This window comes from Aspergillus puulaauensis, chromosome 1 (assembly GCF_016861865.1).
Source record: "Aspergillus puulaauensis MK2 DNA, chromosome 1, nearly complete sequence".
NCBI classification, from domain to species: Eukaryota; Fungi; Ascomycota; class Eurotiomycetes; order Eurotiales; family Aspergillaceae; genus Aspergillus; species Aspergillus puulaauensis.
Window position 1 is genome coordinate 3926886 of NC_054857.1, and position 15225 is coordinate 3942110.

General features: G+C 52.1%; 7 protein-coding genes across 7 annotated transcripts; 2 read left to right on the plus strand and 5 right to left on the minus strand.

Annotated features, from left to right (window-relative positions):
- Positions 1-436: 436 nt before the first annotated feature.
- APUU_11549S (formyltetrahydrofolate deformylase) lies at positions 437-1306 on the plus strand (the record flags this gene model as incomplete). The annotated part of the gene is made up of 1 exon (XM_041697650.1): positions 437-1306. The coding sequence occupies one exon, from the start codon at positions 437-439 to the stop codon at positions 1304-1306; it is 870 nt and encodes a 289-aa protein (XP_041550914.1).
- A 347-nt stretch (positions 1307-1653) lies between these two features.
- APUU_11548A (Zn(II)2Cys6 transcription factor) lies at positions 1654-3527 on the minus strand (the record flags this gene model as incomplete). The annotated part of the gene is made up of 4 exons (XM_041697651.1): positions 1654-2091; positions 2147-2456; positions 2503-3427; positions 3494-3527. 4 exons carry the CDS (start codon positions 3525-3527, stop codon positions 1654-1656), a joined length of 1707 nt encoding a protein of 568 aa, XP_041550915.1.
- Positions 3528-4466: 939 nt separating this feature from the next.
- On the minus strand, positions 4467-4833 carry APUU_11550A (uncharacterized protein; the record flags this gene model as incomplete). Its single annotated transcript, XM_041697653.1, has 2 exons — positions 4467-4473; positions 4538-4833. 2 exons carry the CDS (start codon positions 4831-4833, stop codon positions 4467-4469), a joined length of 303 nt encoding a protein of 100 aa, XP_041550916.1.
- A 1045-nt stretch (positions 4834-5878) lies between these two features.
- Positions 5879-7623, minus strand: APUU_11551A (MFS transporter; the record flags this gene model as incomplete). Its single annotated transcript, XM_041697654.1, has 3 exons — positions 5879-6375; positions 6432-6581; positions 6633-7623. 3 exons carry the CDS (start codon positions 7621-7623, stop codon positions 5879-5881), a joined length of 1638 nt encoding a protein of 545 aa, XP_041550917.1.
- A 1072-nt stretch (positions 7624-8695) lies between these two features.
- On the minus strand, positions 8696-9232 carry APUU_11552A (uncharacterized protein; the record flags this gene model as incomplete). The annotated part of the gene is made up of 3 exons (XM_041697655.1): positions 8696-8751; positions 8833-8900; positions 8952-9232. The coding sequence occupies 3 exons, from the start codon at positions 9230-9232 to the stop codon at positions 8696-8698; spliced, it is 405 nt and encodes a 134-aa protein (XP_041550918.1).
- Positions 9233-11045: 1813 nt separating this feature from the next.
- Positions 11046-12280, minus strand: APUU_11553A (TauD/TfdA family dioxygenase; the record flags this gene model as incomplete). The annotated part of the gene is made up of 3 exons (XM_041697656.1): positions 11046-11487; positions 11550-12129; positions 12184-12280. The coding sequence occupies 3 exons, from the start codon at positions 12278-12280 to the stop codon at positions 11046-11048; spliced, it is 1119 nt and encodes a 372-aa protein (XP_041550919.1).
- An 800-nt stretch (positions 12281-13080) lies between these two features.
- APUU_11554S (uncharacterized protein) lies at positions 13081-14152 on the plus strand (the record flags this gene model as incomplete). Its single annotated transcript, XM_041697657.1, has 2 exons — positions 13081-13432; positions 13503-14152. 2 exons carry the CDS (start codon positions 13081-13083, stop codon positions 14150-14152), a joined length of 1002 nt encoding a protein of 333 aa, XP_041550920.1.
- Positions 14153-15225: the final 1073 nt, after the last annotated feature.

Here is a 15225-nt window from a genome sequence, read left to right on the forward strand (position 1 = left end):
GCTCTCTGCGAATGGGGCGCATTCTTGAATGCGGGGAAATCGTCAGACTGCACGTGGATGTGGGCCCAGAATGTATGAACACATAGATTAATTTCTGCAGTCCAGGAAGTCCATGCAGTCCGCAGTCCCGGCGACATCTCCGTCTTCGCTCAAGTTGTAATGTTGGCGGAATGACCTCGCAAACCCTGGCCGCGAGCCCTAAGCCCTTACCCTCACTTTAGGCTTTTGATCTTATCAATCTAATCACTGACTCAGCACTGCAAGCGGATGCGAAACGCACGTGAGGTTTCGAGCTCTCCGAATTCGGCAAGGATCCCCACGGTTTTACAGTGAGTCAAACCGGCGGCACACTCTGCTCCCCTCATTCCTCTCTCCATCCTCCCCGTCTCTCAATACACAGCCTTGAATTGATTCAACACAAGCCAATTCGTTCAACATGAGCTTCATCCTCACCCTCTCCTGCCCCGACCGGCCCGGGATCGTCAGCGCCGTCACCGGCTTCCTGGTCCAGCACAACCTGAACATCATCGACTCCTCGCAATACGGCGACCCTACCTCCCACAGCTTCTTCATGCGCATGCACTTCGGTCCCGACACAACAACCGGCTCCAGCGACGCCAGCGCCCCTTCCCTCGAATCTCTCCGCAAGGCCTTCGACCCCATCGCCACCGCCCACTCCATGTCCTTCCAGCTCCTCCCCGCAGATCACAAGCCCCGCGTGTTGATCATGGTGTCGAAGATCGGCCACTGCCTCAACGACCTCCTCTTCCGGCAATCAACCGGCCAATTGGCCGTCGAGATCCCGCTGATCGTCTCGAACCACCCGGAGTTCGCGCAGCTCGCCGCAACGTACAAGGTGCCGTTCATGCACCTCCCCGTGACGGCGGATACAAAGCAGCAGCAGGAGACGCGGATCCTGGAACTTATCAAGGAGTACGAGATCGAGCTGGTCGTGCTGGCGCGGTACATGCAGGTTCTGTCGCCGACTCTGTGCGAGGCCATGTCTGGCAAAATCATCAACATCCACCACAGTTTCCTGCCTTCCTTCAAGGGCGCCAAGCCATACCACCAGGCCTATGACCGCGGCGTGAAGCTTGTCGGGGCCACGGCGCACTTCGTCACGAGCGATCTCGACGAGGGCCCGATTATCGAGCAGAATGTTGTGCGCGTGAACCATGGCTTGAGCCCCAAGGAGCTGACCCATGCTGGAAGTAACGTCGAGAGCAATGTCCTGGCTGCGGCGGTGAAGTACTTTGCTGAGCGCAGGGTTCTGCTGAATGGACACAAGACTGTTGTCTTCAATTAGAAATTTTAAACCGTGATCGTTGCTTTTGGATAGCAGATTGCATAGCTCCAGATCTGGATTTCCGCTGCTTGGAACGGGGCTTCGTGAAGAGACTTCCCGCAAAATATCCCTGAATACGTTAGCTACCTGTACGATTCAGAATGAAGAAATTAAGTCGTAAACTCACTCATCAGTAGCGGAAATTCAGGCTCAGAAACGTAGTTTGTAAGCGCATATTAGAAATTGCCTATGGGATGATGGTGGCGATGAGTCTGCATCGATTAGGTCGTCGATTAGGTCGCCAACTATCCACCCCGGGTTCAAGACTAGGCCTGAAATAAGGATAAGGTTGATGACACGGACGCGATTCATCCACATGAACGCTGTCGCAGCAAAGCCGCTACATCAGCATACTGCCCCTGACTTGCATCCTGCAGAGCAAGGATCTCATCCGCTAGATCACTAGCCCAGAGGTACTCCGAATGGTACAATCTCAGGTCAAGCAGACGGTCCCGTAGCCACGCCCGATGTGCTGCATTTTCCGTCTCAATGACAGCCATGAGAAGCGGCCAGTGGAGACGGCGCATGAGGCGCGGGTCTGCGTTGTACTGCTTCTGCGCTATCTCGATGATGTTTGACACGGCGATGCGGTGGAATAGGGATGGTGGGCCTGGGGGGTATAAGAGTCGGCGGTGGAAGAGGACTTGGGCGTAGAAATTCGTGACTGCGAGGTTGATGGTGATGAGAGTGCGGCGGGGGGAGACGGATCCGGCGAATTTGGCTGTTAGGAATAGATCGGAGAATTGCTGCTATCGTCAGTTCATATTCAACCGTGAGTAGGAGATAGGGAAAGTGGCGTACTTCACGAATGGCCATTATTTCCTTCAAGATTGGCTTCGCTTGGTGGGCTGTCTCAACGGGGTCATTCATCAGCGCTTGCCACGTTTTGTGGCGGAGCATCATGTCTGCGTGCAAGAGCTCCAGAGCACGGTAGTTCTCTATATCATCCGTAACTTCCTGGTCAGGGTACTGTGTACCCCAGAAACACCGACCCCATAGGCGAGCACAGCGATAGAGCCGATCAGGATGGATAGCTGGATTTCCCGAGTTGAGTGCGTATTCGTACAGCGATTCTGTCATGCCCATTGGCCGACAGCTTGAGTCGATGTACCTAGGTCGGTTAGTAGGTGTTTGGACAAGAATAGTGTGGAACATACAGAATCCAGAGGAGCAATTGCTCTGGGATGAACGACACCTTGGGAATCGAGTCTTCCGCGTGGGCGGAATCCATGGACAGTATCATCTCATCGACATCTTTGATCTGGAAGAGCTTAGGGTGCGACTCTAGAAGCGAGCGGACACCGCGCAGATGAAGCTGGAGGTCCTGGACGGATTGGCCAAACTGCCACTCGTACGATATCATCAAAAACATAGTGGCAAAGACCATCTCCAGCTCGGTTTGCGAAACCGGACCTTCCCTGGTCTCGAGGAGCTGGCGGAATTCCTTTACTGCCAACCCATAATGGTATCGGGCATGATCGTCTGCTGTCGGACGACCGGGAGACCGCACAACGAGGCCATTTCGGTGCATGTCACTCGCAGATAGAGCGATGATCATGCGCATGATCACCTTGTTGGAGATGGCAGGGCCTTGGTATAAATAATTGAAACTGCTCCACGTCCATGACTTTATATAGTAAAATACAATGGAAGACGCCGGAAAGTACTGAAAGTATTTCTGGTCATGCTCCGTCAGCGTCAGCGAGTTGGAGCATTCGATATCCGCCCCCGAGAGCGGCGGGTACAGCGGAGTCGGGACGGTGAATGTGAACGGGGTGGAATCCCATAATCCCGAGAAGAGAGCCCCCGGAGAAGCAGGGGCCAGGTCTTGTGTGAAACGAGGGGACAGCGGGACGGCGTCGAAATTGGGCACGGGCAGTTCAAACGCAGAGGGCGTGACGGCGGTGGTGGCCGGGGGCGTCGCTGGCCATCGAGGGTGGGCAGGTTGGATATGGACAGGAGCCTGCGATCTCCCCCGTTGCACGACTCCCCACTCGCAGGAAAGACCGAGGGAGGAACATCGCTGGCAGACTGGATGCTCCTCTCCGCACTTTACTTTTCTGCGGCGGCAGGTGCTGCATCCTAAGTAAACGAGCGATCAGCAGCTGCATGAGTTTCCCGCGGAGAACCGACTGCAGGTAAGCATACCATTCTTGGAGCGAGGCGCATGTCGACCGGTCATGGGATAGGCTGCCCGCGAGTCATGTATATAAGTGTGCCCCGCGGGTCTGGAATCAGCGACAGTTTACACAATCCAAGTGTCCGGAGCGAAAAGCGCATTTAGAGAAAAAAAGAGAGTTGAGTTGGCCGCGGAAGAGACGGAGAGGACAAAGCGCGTATTAGTCACATATCCGACCACTCAATTCTCCGCCGATAATGTATAGATAACGAGTTGTTTACAGATTATTTATTACAAGTTATTCATTGCAAGTCTGTCTTAACCGCCTTAAAATAATATATCAAATCTGTATAAGAAGCTGTTATACATGCTCGTAAATAGGCGTGAACAGCGCATCCGGGTAAGAGTATAAGCACGGCAGATCTGGGTGGGTATGTCAATTCTTGGTTGTTAACCAGTTTGCATACTCTGTTTTGCACAAGAGGCATCGTTGATGTCGTGTCACGGCAGAGATATATCGGTCAGGATTGGGTATGCCAAAAACCTGTAAAGTTCATGGACAGCCATATCCACCTTTACCTACGGAATTGAATTCCGAGGCGGAAATAGTGACATATCCGGCGAAGCGATGGTCTCATTGGGTCATTTACTGGAAATCCAACAGTAAACCAGTCAATAAAATAAGATGGGAAGATAAAACGCCGTGGAGTAAAACCCTGGTTCTGACATGCTGCATAACCATAACAGCGGAGGATGCTCATAAGACCTTGATGTCTCTGTATCCACAGGGTTCTCCACTAGTAGTTTATGTGAAAAAGAAAAGAAAGAAAAACAAAGAAAACAAACAATGCGGCTATTGATATATTTACATCCAAAAATAAAGACAAGCCAATCCGACTCCGTACACAGCCCAGACAGTAAACGAAGAACCAACCAACGAACATGCTATTCTCATCACATTCCTCTCCATCTCTCAGCCTAGTCAGTCTATTTATTACTTATTTATGAACTGATTCCCACGAGATCAGCAACAAGATACACACACAGCAATGAATACTCCAGTTAAAACATACCTCGGCTTCAGTTCGGCTTCACCACCCATGCGGACCATGCCCATGGTGTTCAGGATGCCCATGTCCATGCCCATGCATACCCGGCCCTGGAGGCCCTTGTGGATGGAATTCATGAGGACCAGGACCAAAGCCCGGACCAGGACCAGGACCCTGTCCATGTCCAGGAGGACCACCAAAGCCGCCAGGGCCATGCATACCCGGACCCGGACGGCCTTGTGGTTGAAATCCATGATTTCCAGGGCCAGGACCAGGACCGTGTCCATGGTGTCCAGGAGGAGGAGGTCCCCCATATCCATGGTGATCGTGATGTAATTGTACAGGCCCCGATGGTCCGCGGGGACTAGGAGGACGGTCTCTGGGACCAGGACCGGAACCACCCGCTGCACCCGGGCCGTATCCCCAGGGTCCGTTGGGGCCGTTCATGCCGCCTGGTGGTGGGTGGTTGTTGTGGTGGTTGTTGTGGTGGTGGTGATGATGGTGATGATGGTGATGAGGATGAGGTTGAGAGTGGTGGTGGTGAGGGCCAGGAGGGCTAGGAGGTTTCTGCTCAGTCCCGTGGTGATGGTGATGGTGGTGCGAGAATAAACCCATAATGAAGTATAGACTTGATGCTCATAAATCTGAAATCAATGGGAATTCAGTCTTCTGGGATGCCAGCGATGTTAAATAGCCAAACACTGCTCTACGAAAGATTGCCACAGCCGCAGCCGCAGCCGCATGCGCAGCCCTATGTACGTAGTACTTCCTCCTTGCTGCGTACATATCCGGTAATCCACGTGGCTGCGGTCGGGATAAGCACCTTTCTAGACAAGAATAGAGCGAGTGGATATCGCACCTGGATACTATTTGCTTAGGAATTGCCTGGAAACGGGGATGCCTGTTGCTCTGCGTGGGACCGGGCGTGTAATTCCGAGATTTATCCCGTAGATCGGTGGCACCAGAAGCTGTTTAGATTTTAGAACATACGGCTTGCCACTAGTCGCCAGTGGGTGAGAATATTTGACTACGTATTTAAATCTACTGTATCTTCAGCTCAAGGTTATTACGCCGTTACGCATGCGCTCCACTAAGCGGCGGCGTCACCCAGCCCTATTTCTATTCTCTAAGGCGATGAGTTTCCAGAAGTCAGTGATCAGAAGTCTATATTAGAATGTCTATATTAATATTGACGCGGTAAATAATTACTTTGATGCACCTAGCCGAGAGATCCTTGATCCTGATCCTGATCCACCGAACACGCACGCTATGCCGAACAAGAGAGATAGGCACCAAAACGAAAAACTCCACTAATGCTCTCCTCCTTTCCATAAACCTGTCCACATAAAACTACTTCCTTCGCAGCTACTTGGCAAGCTCACTCGCCAGCTTACTCTTCCCCCGGATAGTCTGGCCATAGATAGCCAAGACCCAAGGAACAACACACAACGCGGTCCCGATAGCGCCCAACAAACTCGACGCCTCAGGGAACCCCAAATTATTAAACATCGCATTCACGACAAGCGGAAACACGCCGCCGAGCAGATTCCTGCAGCAGCTCTGCGCCGCGATCGCCGAGCTCGCGTACCGGTGGTACGTGTCGGCCAGGTAGTTGAAGACGGCGAGGTAGACGGAGAAAATGCCCATGGTGGCGCACCCGATTGCGATGGTCGGACTTATCCAGTGGATGTGCGGGGAGGAAGTCCAGCCGAACCAGAAGAGGCCGATGGGCATGAGGATGCTCTCAATGCAGACGAAGTAGAGGCGTGCTTCGGGGGTGGTAGGGAGGAGGTTGAAGCGGCTGGCGATTTTTTCTTGGTAGATGCTTATGATGGTGATGAGGAGGGAGCCGACGCACATTGCTGTTTTTAGTTAATTTACTGAAGGATTGGGCTTGTAGATAAGGAAGGGGACATACAGGTGAAGACGGCGCCGACTTGCTCGATGTTGAAGCCGTGGTTCTTTTCGAAGATGAGCGGCACAGAGCCGAACTGGAGGTACAGAACAGCCCAGCTGAAGGAGACCCAGAGGGAGAAGAAGAAGACGACCGGCTCGGTAACGAGCATATCTATCTCCATCAGTACTGCAATACATAACTAGGGAGGGGAGGGGGACATACGGAAAGGCCGATACAGCGAAATGCTAATCATCTGCACCAGCGAGGCGCGCTGCTCATCGCTCTTCACCCTCCACCGAATACGCCTGGGGTTCGGGCTCTCGCCCATCAAGACGCCAAAGTGGCCTGCGGCCTCGAGCTGGTCGTAGTACTTGTTCAGGGTATGCGCCTTGCGGCTCAGAAGCACGCTGCCTCTGGTCTCCTTGAAGAAGAAGAAGATAATAACCACAAACACACCAGACACGATCGCATGGGACCAGTAGACCCAACGCCAAGATGTATGCTGCACGATGACGCTCGAAATCAGCGGTGCCAGGCCCGTACCGAACAGCGCCGCGCCAGCAAAGAGCGCCATGGGCGTGTTCCTATCTTCAGCGTGGTAGATATCGCTAATAACCCCACCGACCATGGTCGAGAAAGTCGAAGCACCAACGCCCTGGAAAAACCTGGCAACGAGGAACCCTGCAAAAATCCTCGTGCCGCCACACGCAACAATACAAGCAACAAATAGAATCCCACTCGCGACAAAAATCGGGCGCCGCCCATTGATCTCGGAAAACGGGGCCAGCACCATGGGGGCCAGCGCAAATCCAATGCAGAAGATCGTAATGCCTAGGTTATACACCACGGCGCTGATGTCCCATTCCTGCGTCAGGGGGCCCGAGGCCGGCGTGATCTCGCCTGCAGAATACCCCGCCAGCGCCGTCACCGCACACGAGATCCAGGTCATCAGCGACTTGCGCCATTTCGGCCACAGGAACGGCGAGGTGTACTTGGCGAGATTGGGCGGGTCGGGGGGCGCCGACTGGCCTGGTCCTGGGGGTGCAGTGATGCATGGTGTTGGGAGGGTTGTGTCCAGGTCTAGATAGAGGTGTTCGATTTCCTGTGACGGGGCTTTCTTTTCGTCCATGTATCCTGAAACTGGGATTGGGGTTTGGGGGCGGCTTTCTTGTTGTGTGGAGCTTGAAGCGCTGGAGATGTGGCCGGTGGCCATGTTAGAGGTGTATGAAGTCCGGGCTTGTGATCTCAGGCAAGATATGATCAGGACGAGGGCGTTGAGATTTATAAGGGATTGAGGCCGGATTGAGTGCCGAGAATTGGAGAACGTTTGATCGGCCTTATAGTTTAAGACCTGATGTACGTACTTGTACTTGCTATAGAGATATACATTCTAAAAAACATTCTAAAAATCAAGAACATACTCCTGCTGAGTAGCATTACATCGTCCTTATATTTATGACCATTCTGTCTGAGCTGCCGTGCTAAAGTACTGTTTACAGCAATTTCATGTTCTCTGAGTATGAAGGGATCAAAAAAATTCTTGATAAGAAATTGGGGAAATTCCCCACTTCCATCGGTCCCCAAATTGGAGAAGCGGATGACTCACCCACATCATTGTTTTCATCTTCGATAAATCAGTTTGTTATTTGCTGATTAGTGATTAAGTTATTACATCACACTGTCCAGGGCTACATGCTATCTCCAAATTGGACACCCAGAGTATTTGACGATCAGTCAATAGTAAATATTACTAATCGTTAATTATTTGGAATAGAATTGTTCTCTCATATAAATACTTAACAGGACTCCGTACGAGACCATTTCAGATGCTGCCTCCTGCTGCTAAACACGAGCTGTTCCCTGTCAATAATGGCCCTCGATATTGGCTCCCCAGACGCCGATTCAAGCCCAACCCCGCTTCCCCGGATCGGACTACGTTGCGAACTGGGCTGGTTTAATAGCCGAGGGATCTCAGGGTTTATCTTGTGGAAATATAGAGTAGGAATGTTTCGTACTCATTTTGAGGCAGTTCGGAGACTGGACTATTACAATTCAAGACATCTGCAATTTGAAAAGTGTAGTCCTGACGAAGCATTGTTTGGGTATACTGAGTAGAGAGCTTACAATATATACTCTTGTGAAGTATAGAAGACAATACCTCTGATTCAGCCTCGGTTATATGCAAACAGACTACGGAGAACAAAGCACAATAATAAAATGGATATCATTCATTCATGCATCGAAGCGAAAGTAGCAACTCTATCCTAGCACAGTAAAACTCAAATCTATTTGTGGTTGATGGAAATAATCAGGTCGCCGTTACCACGAGCCTCATTGTGGCCTAGACGAGCCAGCAGTTAGTAAACTATCTTATAGGAAAGAAAGAAGCCTAGGAAGCCTGGGAAAAAGGGAAGATTCTCACCTGCAACCTCTTGCTGAGCGTTAGTGCAGCTATCAATGATGGCCTGGGCAGCAGCAGCAACATCGCCGCTAAGAAGAGTATTAGCAGTGCACATTAAACCATGTTAAAAGAGGACATACCAAGAAGAAGACGCCTTGTCGTCGCCGCTGATATTGCTACCGGCGATGACAGTGTCGCCGTTCTGGGCGAAGATGCCGTTCTCGCCGTCGATGGCGCAGTCGTCGCCGCTCTTGCTGTTGAGGTAGTCGACGCAGCTCTGCGCGGCCGCGACGGGACGGTAGCCGCCGCCGTTGTCTTGACAGGAGAGCTCACGCTTCTGGAAGATGTTGTCGGCGGCGGGCGCGGCGAGGGTGCCGGTGGCGGCGATGAGGGAGACGAAGAGAGTAGAAGTGGAGAACATTGTGATGTTGGTAGTGTAGAGTGGTTGAAGTTGAGGTTGGTGTTTGAGGTTGGTAGAGTGTAGAAGAGTTGTTTTGAAGTTGATTGATGTTGTTGATGATGAGAAAAATGAGGGTGTCGATGCCCTCTTTATACCTTTCAGACAGTCTCAATGATACATCCTATACAGGCACCAGGCCGGCTCTCCACTGCACAGGGCGCAGCGTGCAGTCAGGAGGCAGTGTTACTGTTGGGACTTCATCCCAGCCCTAGGTGGACATCCAGTGGAGTCCAGCGCCAACAAACAGGCCTCGAACAAGGCCAGCGCAGATGTGGGTATGTCAGATGCATTACGTGGGTAGTTCATCCCCAGGCTAGCTTGGAGGCGTCTCATAGTGTGAAAATGCGGCGCTGCTAAGCCTTGAACCTGCTGTGATCGTCGGTGCCAAGATTGAAGCCTCTGCTGGATGTCCATGGCATCCAATCGTTTCCAATCATGGTCTTGTCAAGTTGTCTGTTGACTGTTAGGCGACCAGCAGCCTCTTCCTTCGCGATCGAAGTTTGGGGCCAAAACTGGCGAGATGGAGGCTGCTGGAAGAGTACGAAGAGTGTGGAGAAGAGCACAGCCGTCATGGAGTCTGGATACCCCAGGACGCCCTCCAATTTGCCAGTCCTGGATCAGCCCCAATCGTCAGACGTCGATCTCCTCGTCAAAAACTCCAGATGGCAGAGTTGGGGCCAAAACATTCTGCACGTCCAATTAGCCCAGGTTCCTGGCGTTTCAACTTGTTCAAGGCTCAGCCGCATGCCACGGCATCTCTGAATATGAAGATTGACAAGATTATTGCCGAGGAACCAGTGAGCTCCTCTACGCCCCATGATTTTTTTTGACTCGGTCTATCTTTGGCTGTCTGCTGTCATACGATGTTTGGGCTTCTCGCTTATTCTTCGCCCCATTGCAGGGATTGTGATAGCAGTGAACCTAGACCCTCAAATAATCACTGTTACAGTCCGGTCCACTGATCCCTCACCCTCGAGAGATTGGACACTCGGAAAGGCCGTTATCCGCGGTCCCAAAATCTGTAACTCTGCGACTCTAACCCATCACACGCAAACCGGTTCTTCCGCCCGTAAGCAACTCCACTGGCTCCAAAATAAAGAGCAGAGATCCTTTCGTTTGTGCTATGATCCGGTCAGATCCACAAGTAAATAGTAAATATCCGACGTATCGCCGTTTGGTTACTGCTGTTCCCTGCAAAGAGTAACCCATGCGACATGGAGAAGTAGAAGGAACTTTCGACGCCTACACGGTGTATGCTTAAGCTCCGGACCCAGGGGCTATGCTAAGACTCAACACCAATAAAAGCAGCTGATATGGTTCTGAACCGAAGTCCAAATCTTAGTCGGATTTTAATTCCATCTCCAAGAAAGATTGACCGGTCAGACCGGCTTAGTCGAGGAACTTTCGACGCTCTGGACAATGGTTGGACTCGGGTCTCAAGATGGTGTAAGAAAGTGAGCGTAATAACGTGAGATGCGCCAAATTTGAAAAGCCCTCTAGAACAAGACAGGAAGCCGCTAGGAAATGAAACCCGGGTTTAAAGTCCTTAGGGCTTGGACACTGGTAAACCAAGCGCCGCGATGTTGATCTTCCTGTTTACATGCTAGGCTATACTATTAATAGGACAGACAGTATATGGAATTGCATTTCCGGCATTGTATTCCCTTGCTGGAAGTCTCTTGCAAAAGGCGATTTAAATTCCAAAAGAATCATTGAATGGCATTTCTATCATGTTTATATTACATTGTATATACTCATTCTAACCCGTCCAACCTTATCCCTTGGTTAACATCCCCACCGGCGCCTCCCCCGCCGCAAGATTACACTGCCTAAACAACCTCACCTCGCCCTCCCCAAACGCCCCAACAACAGAATGCAGCACCCCCCGGTTATGGAAAAGCACCAGATCCCCCTCTTCCCAGTCATGCGGGTACACAAACCTCGGACTAATCGCCGGTCTCTGCAATCTATACACGATATCCCTGACGCGTTTGAGATCATCAATGACCGTCCCGTCGGCCATATGGATCTTGCGCACAGCTGCCGGATGGATCTGCAGTGCCGGGTTGCCCGTTACGGGGTTCTTCCAGACCATAGGCAGGATCTGGATTTTGGATTCGTCGATGGGTGGCAGGGAGGAGGGGGGGAGTTCGAGCGTTTCGGTATATAGGCCTAGTCCTGTGGGGTGGGAGCGCGCGGGGGACATCCAGATGTATCTGCAGTTAACTGGTTAACCAATTTTGGATAGGGATGGATGGGGATGGAGTGGCGGACGTACGGATGAGGTGCGTACTCGATGCGACTGCCCAGTGCGAACTCCTTATTTTCGTCGGAGAGGAGATTGAACATGCGCTCGCCGCTGACGAAGGCCGTTGTGCCGAGCGGGACATTGAGTGTTTCGATGGATCCGTCATCGTACCGGAGTGTCTGGCGGCGTCCTTTGGGAACGCGCACAGCCAGCAGAGTCGTGACGTGTGGTGGATAAAGGTCGTACAGCGCGGCGTCAATATGCCAGCGGTAAAAGCGGGTGAAGTCGTAGTCATCTTCGTCTGGGATAGGATCGCGGTGGAAGGTGCGGTGGTGGGGGTGTTTGAGCTGGATGTTGTTGAGGCCCTCGTAGGAGTCGACGAAGCCGTGGCCGATGACCTGGACTTGCGGCTGGTGAGGCACGGTTTTAAGGTCTGGGTGCAGGATGCTGCGTTTGGCGTCGAGGGTCTTGCCGTGCCCGTATTGCGAGGCGGAGGGGTCGAAGCGCTGGGTGAGTTCGTACTGGGCTTTCGGGGTGAGGTGCTGTTGGTCTTTAACGACTACGACGAGATGTTTATGTAGGGCATCGCTTATTGTTGCAAAAACGTCGTCTGGCTGTGTTAGTACTGGTGTGCGCAGGCCTATCCGCCTAGCAAGGGGAGTACCTGTCAAGTTCTCCAGGTCAGCGTTGGTGACGACTGCGCCAAAGTCGATGTCGGACCCGGCTGGTGGTGTGAGGGGTTCAACTGTAGGTGCAGGCATTTTGCGAATAGCCTCCAAACTCGTCGCTATCACGAACTGAAGCTGGAGGCAGCAGGCGATACTTATATGCGGGTGACTTGTTGGCGACGGACTCCCCCGCAACGGGATCCGCCGGTGATCGGCTTATCAGTGCTTATCGCAGGGCTATCTTATCTTCTGCGGCGAACGCCGTCAATTGGGTTTACGTGAACTATTGAGGACTTGAGGTGTATTTATATCGTGAAATCCAGACATACTATAAGTTTTAGCTCATTTAGCCTAAATTGCTGAGGCTCGTGAATAAGCTTTGTCCTGTGCAACCCTGCAACAATAGTACACCATGTCACCATTGATACATGAACAGACGCCCCTGGCTGACTTGATAATCTAGGCAGACCTTAGCTCTTCTAAGAGGATGAGCCATAATTTCCCTCCTGTCGCACATTCAACGATCAAGGGCCTCTTCGGTCCAGTGATCAATGATCATACGTACTGGCGATCCCGGCCAGTCCCGCCCAAGTCAACTAAGCCGAGCCTTTCATTGGACAGGCACCGATCATCTAAACCCGTTACAGTCTAGCGCAGCCTTGGCGACAGGGATCTTGCGAGGCTAAACCGTTTTAAGCTCAGCAGATCCAGCCCCATCGCAAGTTCTCCGAATAGTGTCTCCAATCCGCCCTGTAAAAAGGATATTTGACTCACATTCCATAAGCCATTACGTTGCACCGCCTGTTGAATGACGACACAGAGCTGGCAGAGATGACCTATAAATCAGACACCCCCTTCCCTCTCATCCTGGATCCTCAACAATCCCAAACAAAATGGTATCTTTAAAAACCGTCCAAGCAACAAACGCCCGCCTTCGGGCAATCCCCAACATAACCGCCCTGTTCGTCGGCGGCACAAGTGGCATTGGCCAGAGCACCCTGCGCCAGCTCGCCCGACACGCCGACAGCCCTACAGCGTACATCGTCGGCCGCAGCCAGGCCCGCGCTACACCCTTCCTGTCCGAGCTCCAGCAAACAAACCCCAAGGGCCGCTTCCACTTCATTGAAGCAGACGCATCCCTGGCGCGCAATGTCGACGCAGCTTGTAAAGAGATTCTCGCCAAGGAGAAACACTTGAACTTCCTCTTCATGACGCCTGGGGGGATTTCCCTCGGGGGGCGAAACGGTGCGCACCATCATCCTAGTTTATACATCAGCCTCAAAAAGTCCAACCAGCTAACCCTAACGAAATCCAGAAACAATTGAAGGAATAGACCACCTCTTCTCGCTCCGCTACTACGCCCGAATGCGCTTCATCCAGAACCTGCTCCCCCTGCTCTCCTCGACCCCGTCCTCAGCCCCAAGCCGCGTAGTGAGCATCTACGGCGGCGGGTTCGAATTCCCCATCAACACATCCGACCTGGACCTGAAACACACCTTCTCCCTCTTAAACGCATACAAGCACTCCATCACCATGACCTCGCTGGCGATGGAGCATCTCGCGACAACGAACCCGGCTGTGGGCTTCGTGCATGCATACCCGGGTCTTGTGGGGACGAATATCTATTCCAATAGCTTTCCGGCGCCTGTGGCGGCGGTGTATAATTATTTGATGTGGCCGCTGATGTGGCCGTTCTCGGTGGATTTGGCAGAGGCCGGGGAGAGGCATTTGTTTCATTTGGCTTCGGGGAGGTATCCTTCCAGGGATGGAGCTGGTGTTCAGGTTGGGGAGGGTGAGGTGGCGACGGGGATTACGGGGGAGAAGGGCGGTGGTGCGTATTTGTTGGATTGGAAGGGCGATGTTAGAGGCAGTGCGAAGATTCTGGAGAAGTACCGTGAGCAGGGCGTTGCAGAGATGGTTTGGAGACATACGGAGGGGCTGTTGGAGGAAGCTGTTAAGCGGTGATCTTGCAAATGGTGTAATGGATATATTGATATAGATTTAATGAGTTGCTTTATTGTCAAGTGCTTTCACCCTCTTAAAAACTGCTGTGGACTCCATGGTGGAAATAGAGAGTAGAGCAGCGGTCGTCAAAAGGGTTTGATGGGGAGATGGAGTGAGTGCCTGAGAGGGCTGGAAGTGAAGAGCCAGAAGGCCGCCCAGGCCGGTTCCAATGGCATACATGAAAACATGCCTAGCAATCAATCTGATCCGCGGAGAAGGCATGGGTCTTAATTAGATCGATTAGACTTTTTGATAGTTCTACCAGGGATTTAATATGTTCATACAAGGGAGTACCCAGCGGAACCCTTTCGAAGAAAACCGAAACCTGTGCCGACACATCAAAATAAAACGTACGAACCCTGGAGCTTTCAGTGCCGTTACATGTGCGGGAAGACCTTCAATAGGGCTGAGGGGCGGAAGGATCATACGCCGAAACTTGGTAGAGAATATGCTATTGGTATAGAAGTTGGAAATTGGCCAACGATTTATGCCTGAGGCAGGAATGATCTATATATAAATAACTACGTCTCAACATGCAAAATGCCTGCAGCCTGACAGTTAAACTAACCTGCTTTATTGACTCCGAACTGTCTTATATTACTTTGGTATTCTGGCTTCAACTCTGAACACTAACAATCCAGCTCGACTCGCTTATCAATATCCAGTTGTGTCCTGGCGTGCTTGGCGAACCGGCTGGACGGAGCGAGCTCCGTTAGTCTGTGCGGGATGCAGACTGAATGACCCCTGCAAGCTGTCTCTCCTGTCATTCCAGCTGGGGTTATTGGCCATGGCGTCTCTCTTTCACTGGCTGGCTGGCTAGCCATGGACCAACCCAGCCAATGCCGTCCGGATCAGGCACACAGAGGAAAAGGAACCCCCCGTGTCCGTTTTGTCCACGGATGCGATTCTGGCATGACTTCGCTTGATCGGGACGAGGTCCTGGTGTGTTCTTGTGATGCACAGTCTGGCGAGATAAAAGGGGCCATGTCCCTACATCTTCTCTCCAGTCTTGCTCCACCGTCAAAGACTTGTCG